Source organism: Gymnodraco acuticeps, unplaced genomic scaffold (genome assembly GCF_902827175.1).
Source record: "Gymnodraco acuticeps unplaced genomic scaffold, fGymAcu1.1, whole genome shotgun sequence".
NCBI lineage: Eukaryota > Metazoa > Chordata > Actinopteri > Perciformes > Bathydraconidae > Gymnodraco > Gymnodraco acuticeps.
In genome coordinates, this window is record NW_022990102.1 from 57,436 (window position 1) to 79,331 (window position 21,896).

General features: G+C 40.7%; 1 protein-coding gene across 1 annotated transcript in view; it reads left to right on the forward strand.

The window, feature by feature from the left end:
- LOC117546261 (MAM and LDL-receptor class A domain-containing protein 1-like) overlaps positions 1 to 21,896 on the forward strand; it is a gene marked incomplete at its 3' end in the record, with an annotated part of 67,534 nt that overhangs the window by 1,593 nt on the left and 44,045 nt on the right. The window contains 3 exon segments of the mRNA XM_034216428.1: positions 12,471 to 12,588; positions 13,552 to 13,674; positions 13,769 to 13,851. Of these exon segments, the coding sequence (XP_034072319.1) occupies positions 12,471 to 12,588; positions 13,552 to 13,674; positions 13,769 to 13,851 (324 nt within the window).

The following is a 21,896-nucleotide window of genomic DNA, read 5'->3' on the forward strand; positions in this document are numbered from 1 at the left end:
GTGACTTTTATACCTAGGCCCAGTGACGGCTGGTGGAAAATATTTTTGGTGGGGCTGTTGATATAGTGAGTAAAAAAAGTGTTTGGGGAGAAATGACCCATTAAATGAGGACTTCTGGTGATGTAATGGCGCGTTTCCAGTGCAGCGCGGAGCTCGCTTTATTGCTGCGTTCAGACCATAGACTGTATATATAAATGGACGTAGGGTCCGTGACGTCACCCATAGGATTCTGCAGAGTTGCAGTGAAGCCCTTAGTAGGCGGAGTCGGCCACTAATGGCTCAACAGTGACGTTAGAGTTCAACTCCCGCCTTCTCCAAATAAGGGCAAAGAGGCGGAGCCGAGGCGGGACCTGCTGCCACCGAGCTGAAAGTTCCAGAGCTAGCTGAAGCTACCAAGCTAAGCTAACATGCTCCCCATCTGCACGCTGCGGTCGCATTTTACGTTTCTAAGGTAAGCGGACATGAAACTATAAATAATAATCTAAGTTATTGAGCTTTTAGCATAATACTTCAGAATCTTAAAACCCCTTAACGTTTGTATGCAATTGTGCTAAATTCAACACTGGAATCAAGCAAATATTAATATGTTTGCATGACATTAGTTATTTATATTTTGATATCACTTAACTATACGTTTAATACATTTAAGTCAAGCTAAGGTACATGTGATGGAAGCTAGTTAGCGCTCTTACCTGTGAGGCCTCCAACAGCATAATAACCAGACTATATCATTAAAACTAAGTACCAGTTCTAGATCATTGACTTTAGACAAACAATTCAAAAGATAAAATGTATTTAAAGGCCAATCTTTATTTGAAGGTGCCTCTTAACCTGAGATATTAGTTATACAGTAATAGTATTGACAATCTAAAAAAACTGAGCAACTCAACAGTCAACTTTATGTTTCTTATTGTCTAAAGCATTTATTATTTTCATTTTCCCAATCTCATATTCAGTGTGGACGGATTGAGACAGCATGGTGTCCAGAGAGCAGCAGAGACTTCATGGAGAAACCTCCGTGTGATGGACGTCCTGTCTGTTGGTTTGGAGAGGACTGAGGGTATTTCCTCTGCGAGGAGGACCAGGCCTGATGGAGGAGCCCATGCTGGGCACAGCTGATACCAACTGCACAGGCCTAGTCTGTCACTTTATTTGACTAAATGTGTTTACTTATACATTTAATAGGTTTACACCTTCTGTCCATATGTGCTTTTGGTTCACATTTCAATAAATTGTATTTGCACTCCTTTTGTCCATTATTCTTACTGAAAATGTTAGATTACACATTCACATCTGACTGAAGAAGATTGGCCCCATTTATTTGTGACGTTGCAAAACAAGGTACATGTTGTGAAGCTCATAAAGTGAGGCAAATATAAATAATCAGCTGATGGAGTGTAGATGTGGAAATAGCTGCAGGACGGGGACGTGACAATAATGATAAAAAAAAAACATTTTAAAAAACAAACTGAAAAGGAAGTGACGAACGAATTTCAACACCTCAAATACGGAGCGAAAAGTTAAACCAGAAGAATCAAGACTATGAGCTCCCACTAAACGACTCACAGTCTGAAAATTACCATTAATAAAAACCCTGAACGTTTACTTTTCGTTTTAAACATCGTTTTAAGGTGTAAACCTATGGTGTTAACGTGTCATTTAGAGGTGTAAACGTGTCATTTAGAAATGCGCGTTCCCGTGACAAGGGGGGCATTTCATGACGGGGAGGCATAATGTGACACAACACCGGCTCTACCCCACAGTTTGCCGCTTGGTTCAGACTGGACACGATGCGAATATTCGCTTCGCTCTAAACGCTCCTATCGCATCGCTCTAGTCGCTCGAGTTTCACCACGGCTGCCAGCTGTGTTTACTCGCATCATTCAAACAAGACGCGCTGGCTCGGGAGCTACAACTACAACAAGATGAACATATTTGACCGTGATTTAATTGTAATACACGTTTCTAAATGATGCCGACGTAACAACATACTGATACCGGTTAGTAAAAACCATGAATTAATGCTTTGACAAGTCTGCAGACAGACGGCAGAGAAAACCCTTTAAAATGCGTGTTTTCTGAATGGAGCTTGGCTAAGCTAACGTTATATATGTTCCAACCGTCCACACTCACAACAACGGCCTATACAGACATAAATAAACCAGCGACTGTATTCTCCATGACACAGACAGTCTGTGGTTTGTACTTGTTTAACTTTTGTCTAGTTTCTGAACAGATCGTATCTGTCCCCGGTGTTCCGGATTAACTGGTTCCCCGATCAACTGGTTGACAGATGTGGAGGCGTGGCCTTCGACTGAAATACACATTTCGATCGCTTCTTCTGTCGTTTACATACATATTTTGGTATATTAGGCTTCGATAGGAACACTTTGATGCACATTCAGTACCAGTGTGTGAGGTTGTGCTTACGATGGCGATATCCGGACCCGAACAGCGAGGACTACAAAAATAAAAACGAGTTGACATGGGGATGTCTGTTCAAAACATTGCGAGCTCCAATAAATCATTTAAACCAGCTATTGTTGCCAGACTAATTACTGAATATCGTTCTTAATGTGATACCAAGTCCATCTGAGACCTGTGTACACCTTCAGACAGCCTCCAAGTGAAGCACACGTTGTTTACTCACAGTTTGAAAGCAGCGTGGAGAAGTCTTCAGCTGTGTTAAGTTGTGATCCGCTCGAATACATCATTAAAACCAGCTATTGTTGCCCGACTTATCACTGAATATCGTTCCTAATGTGATACCAAGTCCATCTGAAACATGTGTACACCTTCAGACAGCCTCCCAGTGAAGCGTACGTTGTTTACTCAGAGTTTGAAAGCAGCGTGGAGAAGTTTTCAGCTGTGATAAACTGTGATCCTCTCAGGTAAACTGTGATTCGCTCAGGGTCAACTGGGATCCACCCATGGGAAAATGGGATCCGCCCAGGTTAAACTGTGTTACGACTTCTGTCGCTGTGACCAGCGATCATGTTTAATATGAAAGACACACACATCTCCATGCCTTATAAAAACGGCATTCTGCAGCACTCATCCAGATAACATGCTGTTAACTCGTTTTGCAAAGATAGCAGCAGAAATGTCATTGCTGCATGTGCAGGGATATTAGACTTTAAAATGCTGATGGGTCATTAATGTTGGTCTCGGCAAACAATATTAGGAATCCTTTATTCAAACCACATAATATTCAGTGTCCATCGACATGAAAATAACAAAAAAGTTCATGCTGGACTCAAACCCGAGTCCCAACAGCAAAAGTCACTCCAGCCCTGCATGAGTGCGCCACAGATCAACACGAGGTATCGAACCACCACACTATAATATTTTAGATTAACCTTGTTAAAAAGTTCCAGAAAAATGCAACCCGACCATCATTTATAATGTGAGCGAATGTACACTTTAAGCCATATAATATACATATTATAATATAGTATAGCCTACTGACTGAGGTCTGTATCAAGCCTCATTAAGACCCACCGAGATCAGATATCCTAGTTTATCAGCCTGCGAGCCCACATTATGTTGTGATAAGTGTTAGTTTTACATATAAGTGTGTTAAGGTTAATCTAAAATATGATAGTGTGGTGGTTCGATACCTCGTGTTGATCTGTGGCGCACTCATAACGCGCAGGGCTGGAGTGACTTTTGCTGTTGGAACTCGGGTTTGAGTCCAGCATGAACTTTTTTGTTATTTTCATGTCGATGGACACTGAATATTATGTGGTTTGAATAGAGGATTCCTAATATTGTTTGCCGAGACCAACATTAATGACCCATCAGCATTTTAAAGTCTAATATCCCTGCACATGCAGCAATGACATTTCTGCTGCTATCTTTGCAAAACGAGTTAACAGTCACATGTTATCTGGATGAGTGCTGCAGAATGCCGTTTTTATAAGGCATGTAGATGTGTGTGTCTTTCATATTAAACATGATCGCTGGTAGATAGCCACAGAAGTCGTAACACAGTTTAATCTGGGCGGATCCCATTTTCCCATGGGCGAATCACAGTTTACCTGAGAGGAACAGTTTTACACAGCTGAAGACTTCTCCACGCTGCTTTCAAACTGTGAGTAAAGAACATGTGCTTCACTTGGAGGCTGTCTGAAGGTGTACACAGGTCTCAGATGGACTTGGTATCACATTAAGAACGATATTCAGAAATAAGTCTGGCAACAATAGCTGGTTTAAATGATTTATTGGAGCTCGCAATGTTTTGAACAGACATCCCCGATCAACTCGTTTTTCTTTTTGTAGTCCTCGCTGTTCGCGTCCGGATATTGCCATCGTAAGCACAACCTCACACACTGGTACTGAATGTGCATCAAAGTGTTCCTATCCAGCCAAATATACCAAAATATGTATGTAAACGACAGAAGAAGCGATCGAAATGTGTATTTCAGTCGAGGCCACGCCTCCACATCTGTCAACCAGTTGATCGGGGAACCAGCCAATCCGGAACACCGGCTGTTTGAAGAGCAAGCATGGGAAACAAAAGACAGCATTTACCTGTTTGCATCGTTTGCATCCAGCTAGCCTCGTTGATACGTTTTGTCTTTTTCACGAGCTTGCTGCGATATATACAAATCGGGTTGGTCCGGTCCAAAGTCTTTAAGCAACAGTTTATCTCCCAAACTTCTCCTTTCGAAAGGATTGGAGATTAGCTCTTGAACGGAATTGGGCGGGGACCGAGGTCCGGCGACTCCACCTGCACACAAAGCCATTAGGCTTGTTTGAGACGCGTTGCGGCTCGTCTCGAAAGTAGACGAGAGTAGCCGATGGCAGCCGGGGGAGGTCTCAAAAAGCTCACCTGAAGTCACCTGAAGCTCACCTGAAGTTCGTCTTCTTCTTCTTCTCTCGGTTTTTTGGCGGATTGCAAACAGCTTGAAGGTGCATACCGCCACCTCCGGAGTCGGCTTGACTCGGTTTGCATTTATAGAGAATGCACACATGTGTTTAATCGTTAATGTCAGATATGTACTAAGTAAATACATTTGTTCCTGCTCAAGATTAGATTCAACTTTATTGTTATTGCACAGATTACAGGTACTGAGACAACGAAATGCAGTTTAGCTTCTAACCAGGTGCAACAAGCAGTGAAGTGAAAAGTAATGTACACAATCTACAGAATAAAATATAGAATGAATTGAATGATGAATAAACAGTGAGGGGTATGAATACACTAGATATACACAGCAGCCTGAGAGCAGTATGAACAGTGTGTATGAATATGCTAAGATATATAAAGTATGAAAACGGTAAGCAGTGCAAGTATAGTATAAAATATATAGATATTAATTTAATGATGATAAATATTGTGGAACAATGATGAAAAATGGGAATGGAAGTGGCGACGTAAAACTGACACAAAACAACAACAAACTTTTGCTTAGCCAATTAGAGAGCTTCATCACCAGCACGTGGTAAAAACCACCAATGAGCGCTCAGCTCGAGATACCAGCGAGTCGTTTCCCATCAAGCATTTCGCTTCCGCAGCCCGTGGAGAGGAACTGCGCCGCCTCGCCTCGCCGCGCCTCGCTCTCAAGGCTGCGGGCGTCTTTGTCCCGCGAGATTTCAACGTCTCATGTAGGCGGTTCTCCAGAGCAAGTCGGACAAAATGACTAACCATCATGCAACGCACGAGCAAGACGTTGATCGAAATTGCGCAGGTCTGGCTTGTCTCAAACAAGCCTAGTCTCATCCAACACCTTGGTCACTCACGAGTCTAAAAAAACAACTCACGTCAACGCACGTAAGCAATGTGGGCGCCAACGTGAGCGCCCTCGTGACCAAAATATTTGACGGCGCTGATTGGCTGAAATTATGTTTCGGCGGCACAGTTTACTATTGAGACTTTTGCAACGTGCTGGTTGCTGCTGTTTGGCTCGGGGGCTCCTTGCACGGCGCCCGGTAATGATAAACTAATGTCATGGGCAAGGCCAGGCAGGAAACATGTGACTTATCAGTAACTAGACATCGTAACACCATTTTAAACGAGATTTTATTGTAGATTATACATTTTACTGATACCAATTGTATGATATTTACCTTGTTCATTAAAAATAAAAATATAAAATATATATTTTTTTTAATTATATTTTTTTATTTAATTATTTATTTTATTTTATTTTTTGTATGTGGGAAGAGGTGGGGCGGCGCCCCTATGGGCCGGCCGCCACTGCCTAGTCCCTCTGAATCTATCGATTAGATTTATGATTCGAAAATAATAAAAGTAGGGTAGACATGTGGATATTATCCGGCTGAACAAAACGTGCATTTATCTAACAGGTTCGTTTCCCACAGACCTTATTTCAAGCTATCTTCCAAAATCCTATGGAGAAATCCCATTGCTCTTTTGTTGAGGGAACGCGAGCGCAGCTTACTTCCGGGTTTTAGGATGCACCACTTGCCACATCACATCACAGAGGGCGGAACTTGTCATAAAGTCCATGAAAATAAAGCCCGCCCATTTAGAGGGAAGATATGATTGGTCAATTGTACTGTCATTTGACATTACTCTCTCGTTGAGTTACTATAGATGGCCCTCTATCATGGATGTATAATAAGAACTGGATACAGCGTGGGAGGCGGGGCCTCATTCATTCCTATGAGAGTTGCTCAATTGCGCATGATGACAAAATGGCCCAACTTTTGAGAGAGCGAAACGTCACAGATTACCCGGCATGCCTGAGAAGTAACGTATGTGCACTCATAGAGCATGCGCAACTTTAACCACGCCGCCCAAAAGGCTCGTTCACATTAAGCACGTGAATTTGCGTACACGTAACAGCACCGCACGTTCATGACAGCATGGTACTGGATTTATATTAACGAGGCGGCAGTTAGCAGCTACGGCTAGCTAGTAAATTATGCTAAGTTACACATCAATCGTTATGTACTTTTATATTACGCTGACATCAGGATCTAGTGATATCCAAGCAACAGCGCTTCATGTAGCATGATACTTGTGTGGGTTGTACATGAAACCACTTGGTAATATATACAATTGTATATGTTGAAGCCTGTTATGATCAATTGTGAGTTAAAACTTTATCTAAAAGTAAAGCTGATGATGGATTACTGTGGTGGAGTTAAAATAACAATAGCCTATTTCTTTTTGAAATGTGATGGAGTAAAAGGATAGTAACTGTGATTATTCATGTTAGCCCACAAGTAACTAAAACAATTGCAAGTACAATTAAAGCTGCAAGCAGCGTTGAGCGGGTCTTCGACGTTCCACAGGCTGTTGTCCGCACGTCGACGTGTGTGTCTAGGTGTCTCGAGGACTCGGCCGTTGGCAAACGTGGGAAGATTCAGGCCGAATGGACAAGTTACATGGGAGTTACAGCAGTAACACAAACGTTGTGTTTGATGGCGGGTGATCTGTGGCCATGGCAACGGCATTTGATGACACCCCATAATATGCTTAGATGTGTTGAGGGCTGCATCATTATCAAACCTGTGAAGTTTTGTGCCGTTTGGAGGCTGTTAACTGGAGTTATGAGAAAACCGTATTTCACGGCGACCATTTTGTTACCATAGCAATGACATTTGACGTAATCTCAAAACTGACACATATATATCTGGAGGGCTTGACGGTTAGCACACATGTGAAGTTTGAATTTTTTTGATCATTTACACAGGACTTATAGCAATATGGTGCTTAACGGCGAGGGGTGTGTTGCCATGGCAACATATTTTGAGGAAAACTCACTATTGTCATATTGAGGTGTTGAGGGCCGGACCATTAACTGTCATCTGAAGTCTGGTGCAGTTTGGACCATTTTCCATTGAATTAGGACAACATCAGGTTTTTTGGCGAGGGACGCGTTGCCATGGAAACGGCATATGATGACATCCCATAATTGACATAGAGCTGTTGAGGGCCGGACCATTAATGATAGTCTGAAGTCTGGTGCCGTTTGGAAGATTTTCCATTGAATTACGACGACACCAGGTTTATTGGCGAGGGACGCGTTGCCATGGAAACGGCATATGATGACATCCCATAATTGACATATAGCTGTTGAGGGCCGGACCATTAATGATAGTCTGAAGTGTGGTGGTGTTTGGACGTTTTTCCATTGAATTAGGACAACACCGTGTTTCATGGCGAGGGACGCGTTGCCATGGAAACGGCATATAATGACATCCCATAATTGACATAGAGCTGTTGAGGGCCGGACCATTAATGATAGTCTGAAGTCTGGTGGTGTTTGGAATTGTTTCCATTGAATTACAACAACATGGTATATTTTGGTGAACGATGCGTTGTCATGGCAACGACATATGATGACATCCCATAATTTGCATAGAGCTGTTGAGGGCCAGAGCATGAACTGTCATGGGAAGTCTGGTGCAGTTTGGACCATTTTCCATTGAATTAGGACAACATCAGGTTTTTTGGCGAGGGACGCGTTGCCATGGCAACGGCATGTGAGGACATCCCATAATTGACATAGAGCTGTTGAGGGCCGGACTAGGAGCCATCATATGAAGTCTGGTGGCGTTTGGAAGATTTTCCATTGAAATACAACAACACCAGGTTATTTGGCGAGGGAGGCGTTGCCATGGCAACAGCATATGATGACATCCCATAATTGACATAGAGCTGTTGAGGGCCGGACCATTAATGATAGTCTGAAGTGTGGTGCTGTTTGGACAATTCTCCATTGAATTACAGCAACATGGTATGTTTTGGCGAAGGATGCGTTGCCATGGCAACGACATATGATGACATCCCATAATTTGCATAGAGCTGTTGAGGGCCGGAGCATTAACCGTCATGTGAAGTCTGGTGCTGTTTGGACGATTTTCCATTGAATTACAACAACACCAGGTTTTTTTGGCGAGGGAGGCGTTGCCATGGCAACGACATATGATGACATCCCATAATTTGCATAGAGCTGTTGAGGGCTGGACTAGGAGCCATCATATGAAGTCTGGTAGCGTTTGGAAGATTTTCCATTGAATTACAACAACATCGTTTTTTTTTTGCGAAGGATGCGTTGCCATGGAAACGGCATACGGTGAGATTTCAGATGTCACGTAGAGCTGTTGAGGCATGGACCGGTGATATAAAAGTGAAGATTGGGGGACGATGGGACCGTGTCCATTGGAGTTACAGCGACAACGTTGTTTATGGCGAAGGATCCGTCGCCATGGTAACGCCAAATTAAGTAATGTCAGATTTGACCTAGAGCTGTTCAGGGCTGTAGTGTTAACCATCATGTGAAGTTTGGTGGCGTTCTGAGTATGTCAGTTTGAGTTATGACATCATCGTGTTCCATGGCGAGGGACCGCCTAAAATCGAGCAAACGCGAACTTTGGCGACAAATAACGGCTACGCCGTGCGAAAGAAAAAAACTTCTGTGATAACTTTAGATTGCCCATGTCTCGCGAAGCTACCCGACCAATTTCGAGTCGTACGGATAAAGTCCCTGGGAGAAGATAGATTTTGTACGGAGGACACAAAATTCAAAATGGCCGACTTCCTGTACGTTATTTTATACCCCTCCAAGAGGCTTTTTGGTTCGTCTCCGCATCCTAGATATGCGTAGCGAGTTTCGTTCGTTTACGTGAAAGTTAAAGTAGGGGGAGTTTACGTTAAAAACGGAAGTGGGCGTGGCCTACGCAATTTTGTACGCAAAGTTTCGGAACCAATTACACATCGCAATTTTCACCACTTCTGACGCGCGTGCAACATTTGGTGAGTTTTCACATATGTTGCGGGGGTCAAAAGTGCGTTAAATGTTCTAAAATAATAATCATAATGAATAATCGGTCCAATCTCAATCTTGTTCGATTTAACATCATGCCCGTACGGCCTACAGTGAGGTGGGTGATGTCGGCCATTTTTAATGGGGTTTTGCCCCTCTTTTTCCCTGTTTTCGGTGGGTTTTGCATGGTTATCGGTCGCTTCGCGAGCGACTACATTGATCGTAACGATATCAATTATGCGAATTGCAGTCACGTGGGCTCCGCGTGACTGCTCCGCCCACGTGACTGGGCTCACGCGGCCTATCAGCCGTCATGATTTCCGAACCTTTTCTGTGCTTTTGCCGGTCGATTTCCCTGTTTTTGGGTGTTTTTCGCAGGTTTATCGGTTGCTTCGCGACCGATTTCAATAGGGTCTTCGCCGACCTAGGTCTCAGACCCTAATAAGAAGCTACAGGAACGTTAATCTACGTCGGTAATATTAACTTTATTTAATACAACATTTACGGTACAAGATTTACATCATACAGCCCATGTAGTATAATATTTTACAAATGATGAATTACAGCAAACATGTGCAATATATCCATTATTACAGCTCCGTGGCAGTAAGGCGATATGGGTCCGTTGTTATTGTGCATCCATGGGTAAAGAGAAACTCATGTAGTACTGAACACGTAACTTGAACGTGCCGGGCGGCGCGGGCCCGTGGGTTAGATGCGCGTTCATAATGCCGAGGGAAATAACTCTCAGAATAATGTTATTAGCAAATTTTTACAACTTGAGGAACGAATGTTTTTAATAAGGGCTATACAAGTGTTCATACTGGGTTGTTTATTTAGTTTAAAAAAAATTATCCAACGAGTTACAGACCACTCTTTCCCAATGTAAGTCAATGGGAAAAAGTGCTTCCGGGCCCAGCAACCTAAAGGAAGTGTAGTACCGCCGTTTGACCAGCATGAATATTTTCATCAGACTCCGGCGCACTTCCTGGGGGCTTGCCCTCTATGAATGTAGAGAAGGACCAACAAGCTCTCCCGTCTTCACAGTATCTCGCAGAGACGGCATTTAACCCTTCACATTCCAACAGAAACTGAACAGGCAGATTCGAAGGATTTATTTATTTGGAAATGTTATTTTAAATACAATTAAATCAAGTTATTTTGGTAAAACTAATGAAACATTTAACAACAACAAAATATATTTTTAAAATAATGTTTTTTGTTATGTTTTCCAATATTATTTTTTAGAATATCTTAGGCCCTCACAGAGGGCCTAGAGGGCCCTGACGGCTCGCCACTGTAATAGAGGTGATATCTTGCTGACGTTGGTGGATCTGAGTCGAGCAGTAAACTTAGAATCAATAGCTTCTGGTAGGTCAATTAGTAGGTCTGAGTTATTGCCGGAATAAATTAACAGGCCTCCCGACTCCAACCATAGTCATGGGGGTCTTCCTTGCTGAAGTTGGGAAAGGAGGGTCCCTCAACCTGAGAGTTGTGGGACAGTAGCTTTAGCATGTTAGCATTGTGAGCTAATAACTTCCACATTGGCTTGTTGGTAATGAGGCGTTTGCTATTACAGAATGAATTCCTGTCACATGTTAATTTAAATAATGAGTCTGTCAGTGCCTCCATGTGCATCGTTGCTCTGTAATAAAAACAGGACATTCTGCTTAAACACTTTCTACTTTCCTCCCACTGCCGCTGCCAACAGAGGTCGATACAGACGTGATCTTATCCTTGTTCCCTCGCCCCTTCAAAATTCATTTAATTTGAACCTCCCCAGCTCTTGTAGCTTCTCTGTTCTTAAGGTCCTTGTGTTTATTGATTGCTGTGAAATGAAATGATGCCTCTGTGGTGTGGGATCGACACACACACACACACACACACACACACACAACACACACACACACACACACACACACACACACCCACACATACACACACACACACACACACACACACACACACACACACAACACACACACACACAGTTAGAGGTAATGTGATTTATCGGGATGGAAACAGGGCTAACTGCAGCCTCTTCACATACAGATGGTCAGAGTTCTCCAATTGATGTAGGTGTTTCCTAGAAGTGGTTATTATGAAAATACACAGGAATCTATCAGAGTATAAACCTGGTTTGTAGCCATGCTAATAGTCTGTCTAAGAACCACATTTAAATAACTCAACACCTTTCAAGGCTTTGTTGTCATTTGCACAGCAGCAGAGAAGATATGTCAATGAAGATCTTCTCCAACAGAGCAACATGAATAGGACATGGAACAAATACAACAGATAAAATAGTGCAAGAGGATGTTTTGAGATGTGCAAAAATGTAAATACAAATAAAATAGAATAGAAATAGTGCAAGAATGATCTATGTTAGCATGTTGAACTCGTATGTTAAACACATTATAGGAGCTAAGCAGGAGCTGTTAGCATGTTAGCATAAAGCTAATAGCCTCAGTCCAGCCTCTCAGAGAATGAGCACACAGTGACCTTATTGAGTAACAGCCATAAAAGCCATTGATTACCTTTTACAACATGCTAACAGCTCCTAAGCTACTCGTACACGTTGAAGACGAGCTGCACCTCGACTGAAGCTGCTTCTATCTTAAGAACAACATGCTTCCCTCAGAGGAGGATGTGCTGTAGTTAAAGGACACACAGTAAGATGACGCTTCTGTGGCTGTTTGCTGTCCTTTTCTCTGGTGTCTCTGACCCCAGTGTGTGACGCAGTGTGTTCAGCTCAGGAGTTTCAGCTGCTCTCAGGATCTGTGTGTCCCGAGGGAAGTGTGGTGTGACTTCACTGACGACTGTGGAGATTACAGCGATGAGGAAAACTGTGAGTAATATGGATTTTGTCAGATTTTAAACTGACTTTGAGACTTGATTATCTCTACAGGTGTCTTAAAGTACCTCCTACACCTATAACTTCACAAATCCATATTCAGAGTGAACAACCTGATACACAAGTCAAGACTTAGTTATAAATTGCATTATCATGTATATATGTATATATAGCAAACACCAGTGTCGTTCTACTATATTTCAGAGGCAAAAAGCACCTTTTGTTCATATAAAAACACATGATTTGCTGATATGGTGTAAAAGAGTACTGAAATACTATTCAAAGCAGTATTTCAAGTATCTAAATGTAGTCAAACCACAATGCTAAAAGGCTCTTACATGTAAAAAAACATGATAATAGTAATAGTACTTTTACTTTTGATACCTAAAGTACATGTTATACTTCTGTACTGTGTGTATATACTGAAATGCATTCATTACAACATGCTTCTGTGAGAATATTCAATGCCTTATATATCATAACATATGAAGTTATAAGTTATATACTAGTGGTGGAAATTAACTAAATACATTTATTTAAGTCGATCTTTTCAGGTAAATCTATCTGTATTATTGCTTTAAGTATAAGATCCTGGTTCTTCTTCTGTGTTGCATCAGTGATAATATAACGCTCTGAAGAGATGATGTTACTTTGTTGTGTGCAGAAACCACATCTTAAAGCGGCCGTATTATGTTTGTTGGGGTGTTCTCTCTCCTGTAGTGTGTTTTAGTGCATGTCAATGGTCTGCAGAGGCTAAAATCCCTGCCTAATATGATGCTTTATTTACAGAATCTTTAATCTGGAGCATGTTATGAGGTTAGTTATTGTATAGGCAGGTGTTTTGCAGCGGACTGGAATGTCAATTTGATGAGATATTGCATGGAAATGTAACACTTTGACTCATTTAGAGGTAGGAAGATAGCACGAGGCTGAAGCATGTCTTCTTTGTGGTTGTAGGCTCTGGATATAAGAGGTGTGACTTTGAAGATGGATTCTGTGACTTGATGCAGAGCTCAGAGTCCAGATGGATCAGAACTACTGAGGCTCCTGGACTCAAACACGACCACACAAACACATCAGGTGGGACATTAGGGACACTATACATCTATTTAAACTCAACACATGAACCTTATACTTCTGCATATCTTCAAATCCACGTCTCCCTCTCTTTCAGCTCACTTCCTGTCCCTTTCACCTGGAAACAGAACCTCTGCAGACCTGATCAGTCCTTTCCTCCTGCCCAGTGAAACCTGCCAGGTGAGAAACCCTCGAACAAAACCATCAACTATCAGAGGTTGGAAGTAATGGAGTACAAATACTCTGTAACTGTACTTAAGTACATTGTTCTGGTATCAGTACTTTACTCCACTACACGACTTTTTACTTTGACTTCTTACATGTTGAACACAAAGACCTGTACTTTCTACTTCTTACATGTTGAACTCAAATACCTGTACTTTCTACTTCTTACATGTTGAACTCAAATACCTGTACTTTCTACTTCTTACATGTTGAACCCAAATACCTGTACTTTCTACTTCTCACATGTTGAACTCAAATACCTGTACTTTTCTACTTCTTACATGTTGAACTCAAATACCTGTACTTTCTACTTCTCACATGTTGAACTCAAATACCTGTACTTTCTACTTCTTACATGTTGAACTCAAATACCTGTACTTTCTACTTCTTACATGTTGAACTCAAATACCTGTACTTTCTACTTCTTACATGTTGAACCCAAATACCTGTACTTTCTACTTCTCACATGTTGAACTCAAATACCTGTACTTTCTACTTCTTACATGTTGAACTCAAATACCTGTACTTTCTACTTCTTACATGTTGAACTCAAATACCCTGTACTTTCTACTTCTTACATGTTGAACCCAAATACCTGTACTTTCTACTTCTTACATGTTGACACAAATACCTGTACTTTCTACTTCTTACATGTTGAAACCCAAATACCTGTACTTTCTACTTCTTACATGTTGAACACAAATACCTGGTACTTTCTACTTCTTACATGTTGAACTCAAATGCCTGTACTTTCTACTTCTCACATGTTGAACTAAAAAACCTGTACTTCTACTTCTCACATGTGAAGACCCCAAATACCTGTACTTTCTACTTCTCACATGTTGAACACAAATACCTGTACTTTCTACTTCTTACATGTTGAACTCAAATACCTGTACTCTTCTAACTTCTTACATGTTGAACTCAAATACCTGTACTTTCTACTTCTACATGTTGAACTAAAATACCTGTACTTTCTACTTCTTACATGGTTGAGAACCCAAATACCTTACTTTCTACTTCTTACATGTTGAACCCAAATACCTGTACTTCTACTTCTCACATGTTGAACCACAAATACCTGTACTTTCTACTTCTCACATGTTGAACTCAAATACTGTACTTTCTACTTCTTACATGTTGAACACAAATACCTGTACTTCTACTTCTCTCATGTTTAACACAAATACCTGTACTTTTACTTCTCCCATGTTGAACCCAAATTACCGTATTCTACTTCTTACATGTTGTTGAACACACATACCTGTACTTTCTACTTCTTACATGTGAACTCAAATACCTGTACTTTCTACTTCTCACATGTTGAACCAAATACCTGTACTTTCTACTTCTACATGTTGAACCCAAATACCTGTACTTTCTACTTCTTACATGTTGAAACACCAAATACCTGTACTTTCTTACTTCTTACATGTTGAACTCAAATCCTGTACTTTCTACTTTCTTACATGTTGAAAACCAAATACCTGTACGTTTCTACTCTTACATGGGTGAACACTAAATACCTGTACTTTCTCTTTCTTACATGTTGAACCAAATACCTGTACTTTACTTCTACTTCTTACATGTGTGAACCCAAATACCCTGTACTTTCTACTTCTTACATGTTGAACCCAAAATACCTGTACTTTCTACTCTCTTACATGTTGAACACAAATACCGTACTTTCTACTCTTACATGTTGAACCCAAATACCTGTACTTTCTACTTCTCACATGTTGAACTCAAATAACCTGTACTTTCTACTTCTCACATGTTGAACAACAAATACCTGTACTTTCTACTTCTTACTGTTGAACTCAAATACCTGTACTTTCTACTTCTTACATGTTGAACTCAAATACCTGTACTTTCTACTTCTCACATGTTGAACACAAATACCTGTACTTTCTACTTCTTACATGTTGAACTCAAATACCTGTACTTTCTACTTCTTACATGTTGAACCAAATACCTGTACTTTCTACTTCTTACATGTTGAACTCAAATACCTGTACTTTCTACTTCTACATGTTGAACACAAATACCTGTACTTTCTACTTCTTACATGTTGAACTCAAATACCTGTACTTTCTACTTACATGTTGAACACAAATACCTGTACTTTCTACTTCTTACATGTTGAACTCAAATACCTGTACTTTCTTCTTCTTACATGTTGAACCCAAATACCTGTACTTTCTACTTCTCACATGTTGAACTCAAATACCTGTACTTTCTACTTCTCACATGTTGAACACAAATACCTGTACTTTCTACTTCTTACATGTTGAACTCAATACCTGTACTTTCTACTTCTTACATGTTGAACTCAAATACCTGTACTTCTACTTCTTACATGTTGAACACAAATACCTGTACTTTCTACTTCTTACATGTTGAACTCAAATACCTGTACTTTCTACTTCTTACATGTTGAACTCAAATACCTGTACTTTCTACTTCTTACATGTTGAACTCAAATACCTGTACTTTCTACTTCTCACATGTTGAACACAAATACTTGTACTTTCTACTTCTTACATGTTGAACTCAAATACCTGTACTTTCTACTTCTCTCATGTTGGAACTCAAATACCTGTACTTTCTACTTCTTACATGTTGAACACAAATACTTGTACTTTTCTACTTCTTACATGTTGAACTCAAATACCTGTACTTTCTACTTCTCTACATGTTGAACTCAAATACCTGTACTTCTACTTCTCTACATGTTTGAACTCAAATACCTGTACTTTCTACTTCTTACATGTTGAACCTCAAATACCTGTACTTTCTACTTCTTACATGTTGAACTCAAATACCTGTACTTTCTACTTCTTACATGTTTAAACGACAAATACCTGTCTTTCACTTCCTACATGTTGAACACAAATACCTGTACTTTCTACTTCTTACATGTTGAACTCAAATACCTGTACTTTCTACTTCTCACATGTTGAACACAAATACTGTACTTTCTACTTCTTACAATGTTGAACACAAATACTTGTACTTTCTACTTCTTACATGTTGAATCAAATACCTGTACTTTCTACTTCTTACATGTTGAACACAAATACCTGTACTTTCTACTTCTCACATGTTGAACTCCAAATACCTGTACTTTCTACTTCTTACAGTTGAAACTCAAATACCTGTACTTTCTTCTTATCTACTTCTTACAGTTGAACTCAAATACCTGTACTTTCTTACTTCTGACATGTTGAAACACACAAATACTGTACTTTCTACTTCTCCTCATGCTGAACTCAAATACCTGTACTTTCTACTTCTTACATGTTGAACACAAATACCTGTACTTTCTACTTCTCTCATGTTGAACTCAAATACCTGTACTTTCTACTTCTTACAGGTTGAACTCAAATACCTGTACTTCTACTTCTTACATGTGAACACAAATACCTGTACTTCTACTTCTCTCATGTTGAACTCAAATACCTGTACTTTCTACTTCTTACATGTTGAACTCAAATACCTGTACTTCTACTTCTTACATGGTTGAACTCAAATACCTGTAACTTTCTACTGTCTCCTCATAGCTGAACGTCAAGATACCGTTACTTTCTAGCTTCTTACATGTTGAACCCAAATAACCTGTACTTTCTATCTTCTTACATGTTGAAACTCAAATACATGTACTCTTCTACTTCTTACATGTTGAACTCAAATACCTGTAATTTCTACTTCGCACATGTTGAACTCAAATACCTTGTAACGGTCCTTTCTACTTTGCTTACATGTTGAACTCAAATACACTGTACTTTCCGACTTCTTACATGTGGAACTCAAATAAACCTAGTACTTTTCTACTTCTTACATGTTGAACTCAAATACCTGTACTCTGCTACTTCTTACATGTTGAACTCAAATACCTGTACTTTCTACTTCTTACATGTTGGAACTCAAATACTGTACTTTCTACTTCTAACCTGTTGAACACAAATACCTGTACTTTCTACTTCTTACATGTTGAACTCAAATACCTGTACTTTCTACTTCTCACATGTTTGAACACAAATACTTGTACTTTCTACTTCTTACATGTTGAACACAAATACTTGTACTTTCTTAACTTCTTACATGTTGAACTACAATACCTGTACTTTCTACTTCTTACATGTTGAACACCAATCCTGTACTTTCTACTTCTCACATGTTGAACCAAATACCTGTACTTTCTACTTCTTACACATTTGAACTCAAATACCTGTACTTTCTACTTCTTACATGTTTGAACTCAAATACCTGTACTTTCTACTACTTCTTACATGTGAACACAAATACCTGTACTTTCTACTTCTCTCATGCTGAACTCAATACCTTACTTTCTACTTCTTACAATGTTGAACACAAATACCTGTACTTTCTACTTCTTACATGTTGAACACAAATACCTGTACTTCTACTTCTCACATGTGACCACAAAATACCTTGTACTTTCTACTTCTACATGTTGAACACAAATACTTGTACTTTCTACTTCTTACATGTTGAACACAAATACTGTACTTTCTACTTCTTACATGTTGAACTCAAATACCTGTACTTTCTACTTCTTACATGTTGAACACAAATACCTGTACTTTCTACTTCTACATGTTGAACTCAAATACCTGTACTTTCTACTTCTTACATGTTGAAACAAATACCTGTACTTTCTACTTCTTACATGTTGAACTCAAATACCTGTACTTTCTACTTACATGTTGAACTCAAATACCTGTACTTTCTACTTCTTACATGTTGAACACAAATACCTGTACTTTCTATTCTCTCATGTGAACTCAAATACCTGTACTTCTACTTCTTACATGTTGAACACAAATACCTGTACTTTCTACTTCTTCATGTTGAACTCAAATACCTGTACTTTCTACTTCTACATGTTGAACTCAAATACCTGTACTTTCTACTTCTTACATGTTGAACACAATACCTGTACTTTCTACTTCTCTCATGCTGAACTCAATACCTGTACTTTCTACTTCTTACATTTGAACCCAAATACCTGTACTTTCTACTTCTTACATGTTGGAACTCAAATACATGTACTTTCTACTTCTTACATGTTGAACTCAAATACCTGTACTTTCTACTTCTCACATGTTGAACTCAAATACTTGTACTTTCTACTTCTCTCATTTTCCAAACAGCTGGTTCTTTTAGTCTGAATGTGTGTTTGGTGCGTGATCATTATTCCTTTAGAGTCATTGCGTGCCCTATTGAATTTGAACACGATCCGTGTATCCATCATTTCCTGGTCTTCTCTAAAGAGAGGGGACCAATGGAAAACGTGTCATGTTGCCCGTTGTTCAGCATGGAAACATTCATTAGCTAACAATGACATTATTGTTCTATTAATATGAATGAGCTCCCCATTGACATCAGGACAGCAGATAGCTTACACACCTTCCAGACTGAAAACTCATCTCTTTCGACTCCACTTCGAGCGATAGAACTATTAACAAAGCACTTTTATACTAATAAAGGACTGGCTTACCTAAAGCCAGTTGAGGCAGGCACTTGAAATGTTTGGCTCTATGAAACCTGATGTACTTTATGATGTCTGTTTTCTTCAAGGTTGTGGTCTTCCTGGTCGAATGTACTTATTGTAAGTCGCTTTGGATAAAAGCGTCAGCTAAATGCAATGTAATGTAATGTAATGTATTGTAATATAAAGGGAGGTCAGGTACTCTTTAAAGCAGCTGCTAGCTATCATGGGTACTTTTTACTTAAAGGGGACCTATCTTGCAAAATGCACTTTTTGATGTCTTCTCTCCATCACCATGTGTCCCCGGTGTGTCGGGGAACTCACGCAGCATCAGGAAATAAAACCCTCTCTCTTTTCCTCCGTACCCAAATCTCTAAAAACGGGGAACAACGGAGCTGATCCAGATTTGCGTCCGATATGACGTAATATCTGAAATGTGGACCACGGCCCAATCAAAACGTTGCTATCAGAAACAATGCCCGACTGTTTTGGACGTAATATGGTCGGTGTTTACATTAGCATCGCTAACAGTCAGAGCTAACCTGTGCTGGAGAGCATGTGTGTGAAGAAGCAGGAAGTAGAAAGGAACTCACCTTGTGGTATAACCGGCAAGAGAGAAAGCCTTTGAGCTCCAGACTGTTTCAGATCCTTGATAATCCATGATATGGCGTTTCATCACGGCAGCATTTAGTTTAGACAGTAGCTGCCGGGTCCCGCATGAGCTCAGACCCCTCCTCTTTAAAGCTTTATGGAGTAGAGGGACATGAGCTCAGACCCTCCTTTTAAAGCTTTATGTGAGGAGGGGCAGCAGCCTCAGAACCCTCCTCTTTAAGCTTTATGTGAGTAGAGGGACATGAGCTCAGACCCTCTCTTAAAGCTTTATGTGAGTAGAGGGACATGAGCTCAGACCCTCCTCTTTAAAGCTTTATGTGAGTAGAGGGACATGAGCTCAGACCCCCCTCTTTAAAGCTTATGTGAGTAGAGGGGCATGAGCTCAGACCCTCCTCTTTAAAGCTTTATGTGAGTAGAGGGGCATGAGCTCAGACCCTCCTCTTTAAAGCTTTATGTGAGTAGAGGGACATGAGCTCAGACCCTCCTCTTTAAAGCTTTATGTGAGTAGAGGGGCATGAGCTCAGACCCTCCTCTTTAAAGCTTATGTGAGTAGAGGGGCATGAGCTCAGACCCCTCCTTAGCTTAAGAGGGACACTGGCTCAGCCCTCTTAAAGCTTTATGTGAGTAGAGGGACATGAGCTCAGACCCCTCCTCTTAAAGCTTTATGTGAGTAGAGGGACATGAGCTCAGACCCTCCTCTTTGAAGCTGTATGTGAGTAGAGGGACATGAGCTCAGACCCCTCCTCTTTAAAAGCTTTATGTGAGTAGAGGGACATGAGCTCAGACCCTCCTCTTTAAAGCTTATGTGAGTAGAGGGACATGAGCTCAGACCCCTCTCTTTAAAGCTTTATGTGAGTAGAGGGACATGAGCTCAGACCCCTCCTCTTTAAAGCTTTATGTGAGTAGAGGGGCATGAGCTCAGACCCCTCCTCTTTAAAGCTTTATGTGAGTAGAGGGACATGAGCTCAGACCCCTCCTCTTAAAAGCTTTATGTGAGTAGAGGGACATGAGCTCAGACCCCTCCTCTTTAAGCTTTATGTGAGTAGAGGGATATGAGCTCAGACCCCTCCTGCCTTAAAGCTTTATGTGAGTAGAGGGACATGAGCTCAGACCCTCCTCTTTAAAGCTTTATGTGAGTAGAGGGACATGAGCTCAGACCCCTCCTCTTTAAAGCTTTATGTGAGTAGAGGGACATGAGCTCAGACCCTCCTCTTTAAAGCTTTATGGAGTAGAGGGACATGAGCTCAGACCCCTCCTCTTAAAGCTTTATGTGAGTAGAGGGCATGAGCTCAGACCCTCCTCTTTAAAGCTTTATGTGAGTAAGAGGGCATGAGCTCAGACCCTCCTCTTTAAAGCTTTATGTGAGTAGAGGGACATGCGCTCAGACCCCTCCTCTTTAAAGCTTTATGTGAGTAGAGGGACATGAGCTCAGACCCCTCCTCTTTAAAGCTTTATGTGAGTAGAGGGACATGAGCTCAGACCCCTCCTCTTTAAAGCTTTATGTGAGTAGAGGGACATGAGCTCAGACCCCTCCTCTTTAAAGCTTTATGTGAGTAGAGGGACATGAGCTCAGACCCCTCCTCTTAAAGCTTTATGTGAGTAGAGGGGACATGAGCTCAGACCCCTCCTCTTTAAAGCTTTATGTGAGTAGAGGGACATGAGCTCAGACCCCTCCTCTTTAAAGCTTTATGTGAGTAGAGGGACATGAGCTCAGACCCTCCTCTTTAAAGCTTTATGTGAGTAGAGGGACATGAGCTCAGACCCCTCCTCTTTAAAGCTTTATGTGATAGAGGGACATGAGCTCAGACCCTCTCTTTAAAGCTTTATGTGAGTAGAGGGACATGAGCTCAGACCCTCCTCTTTAAAGCTTTAA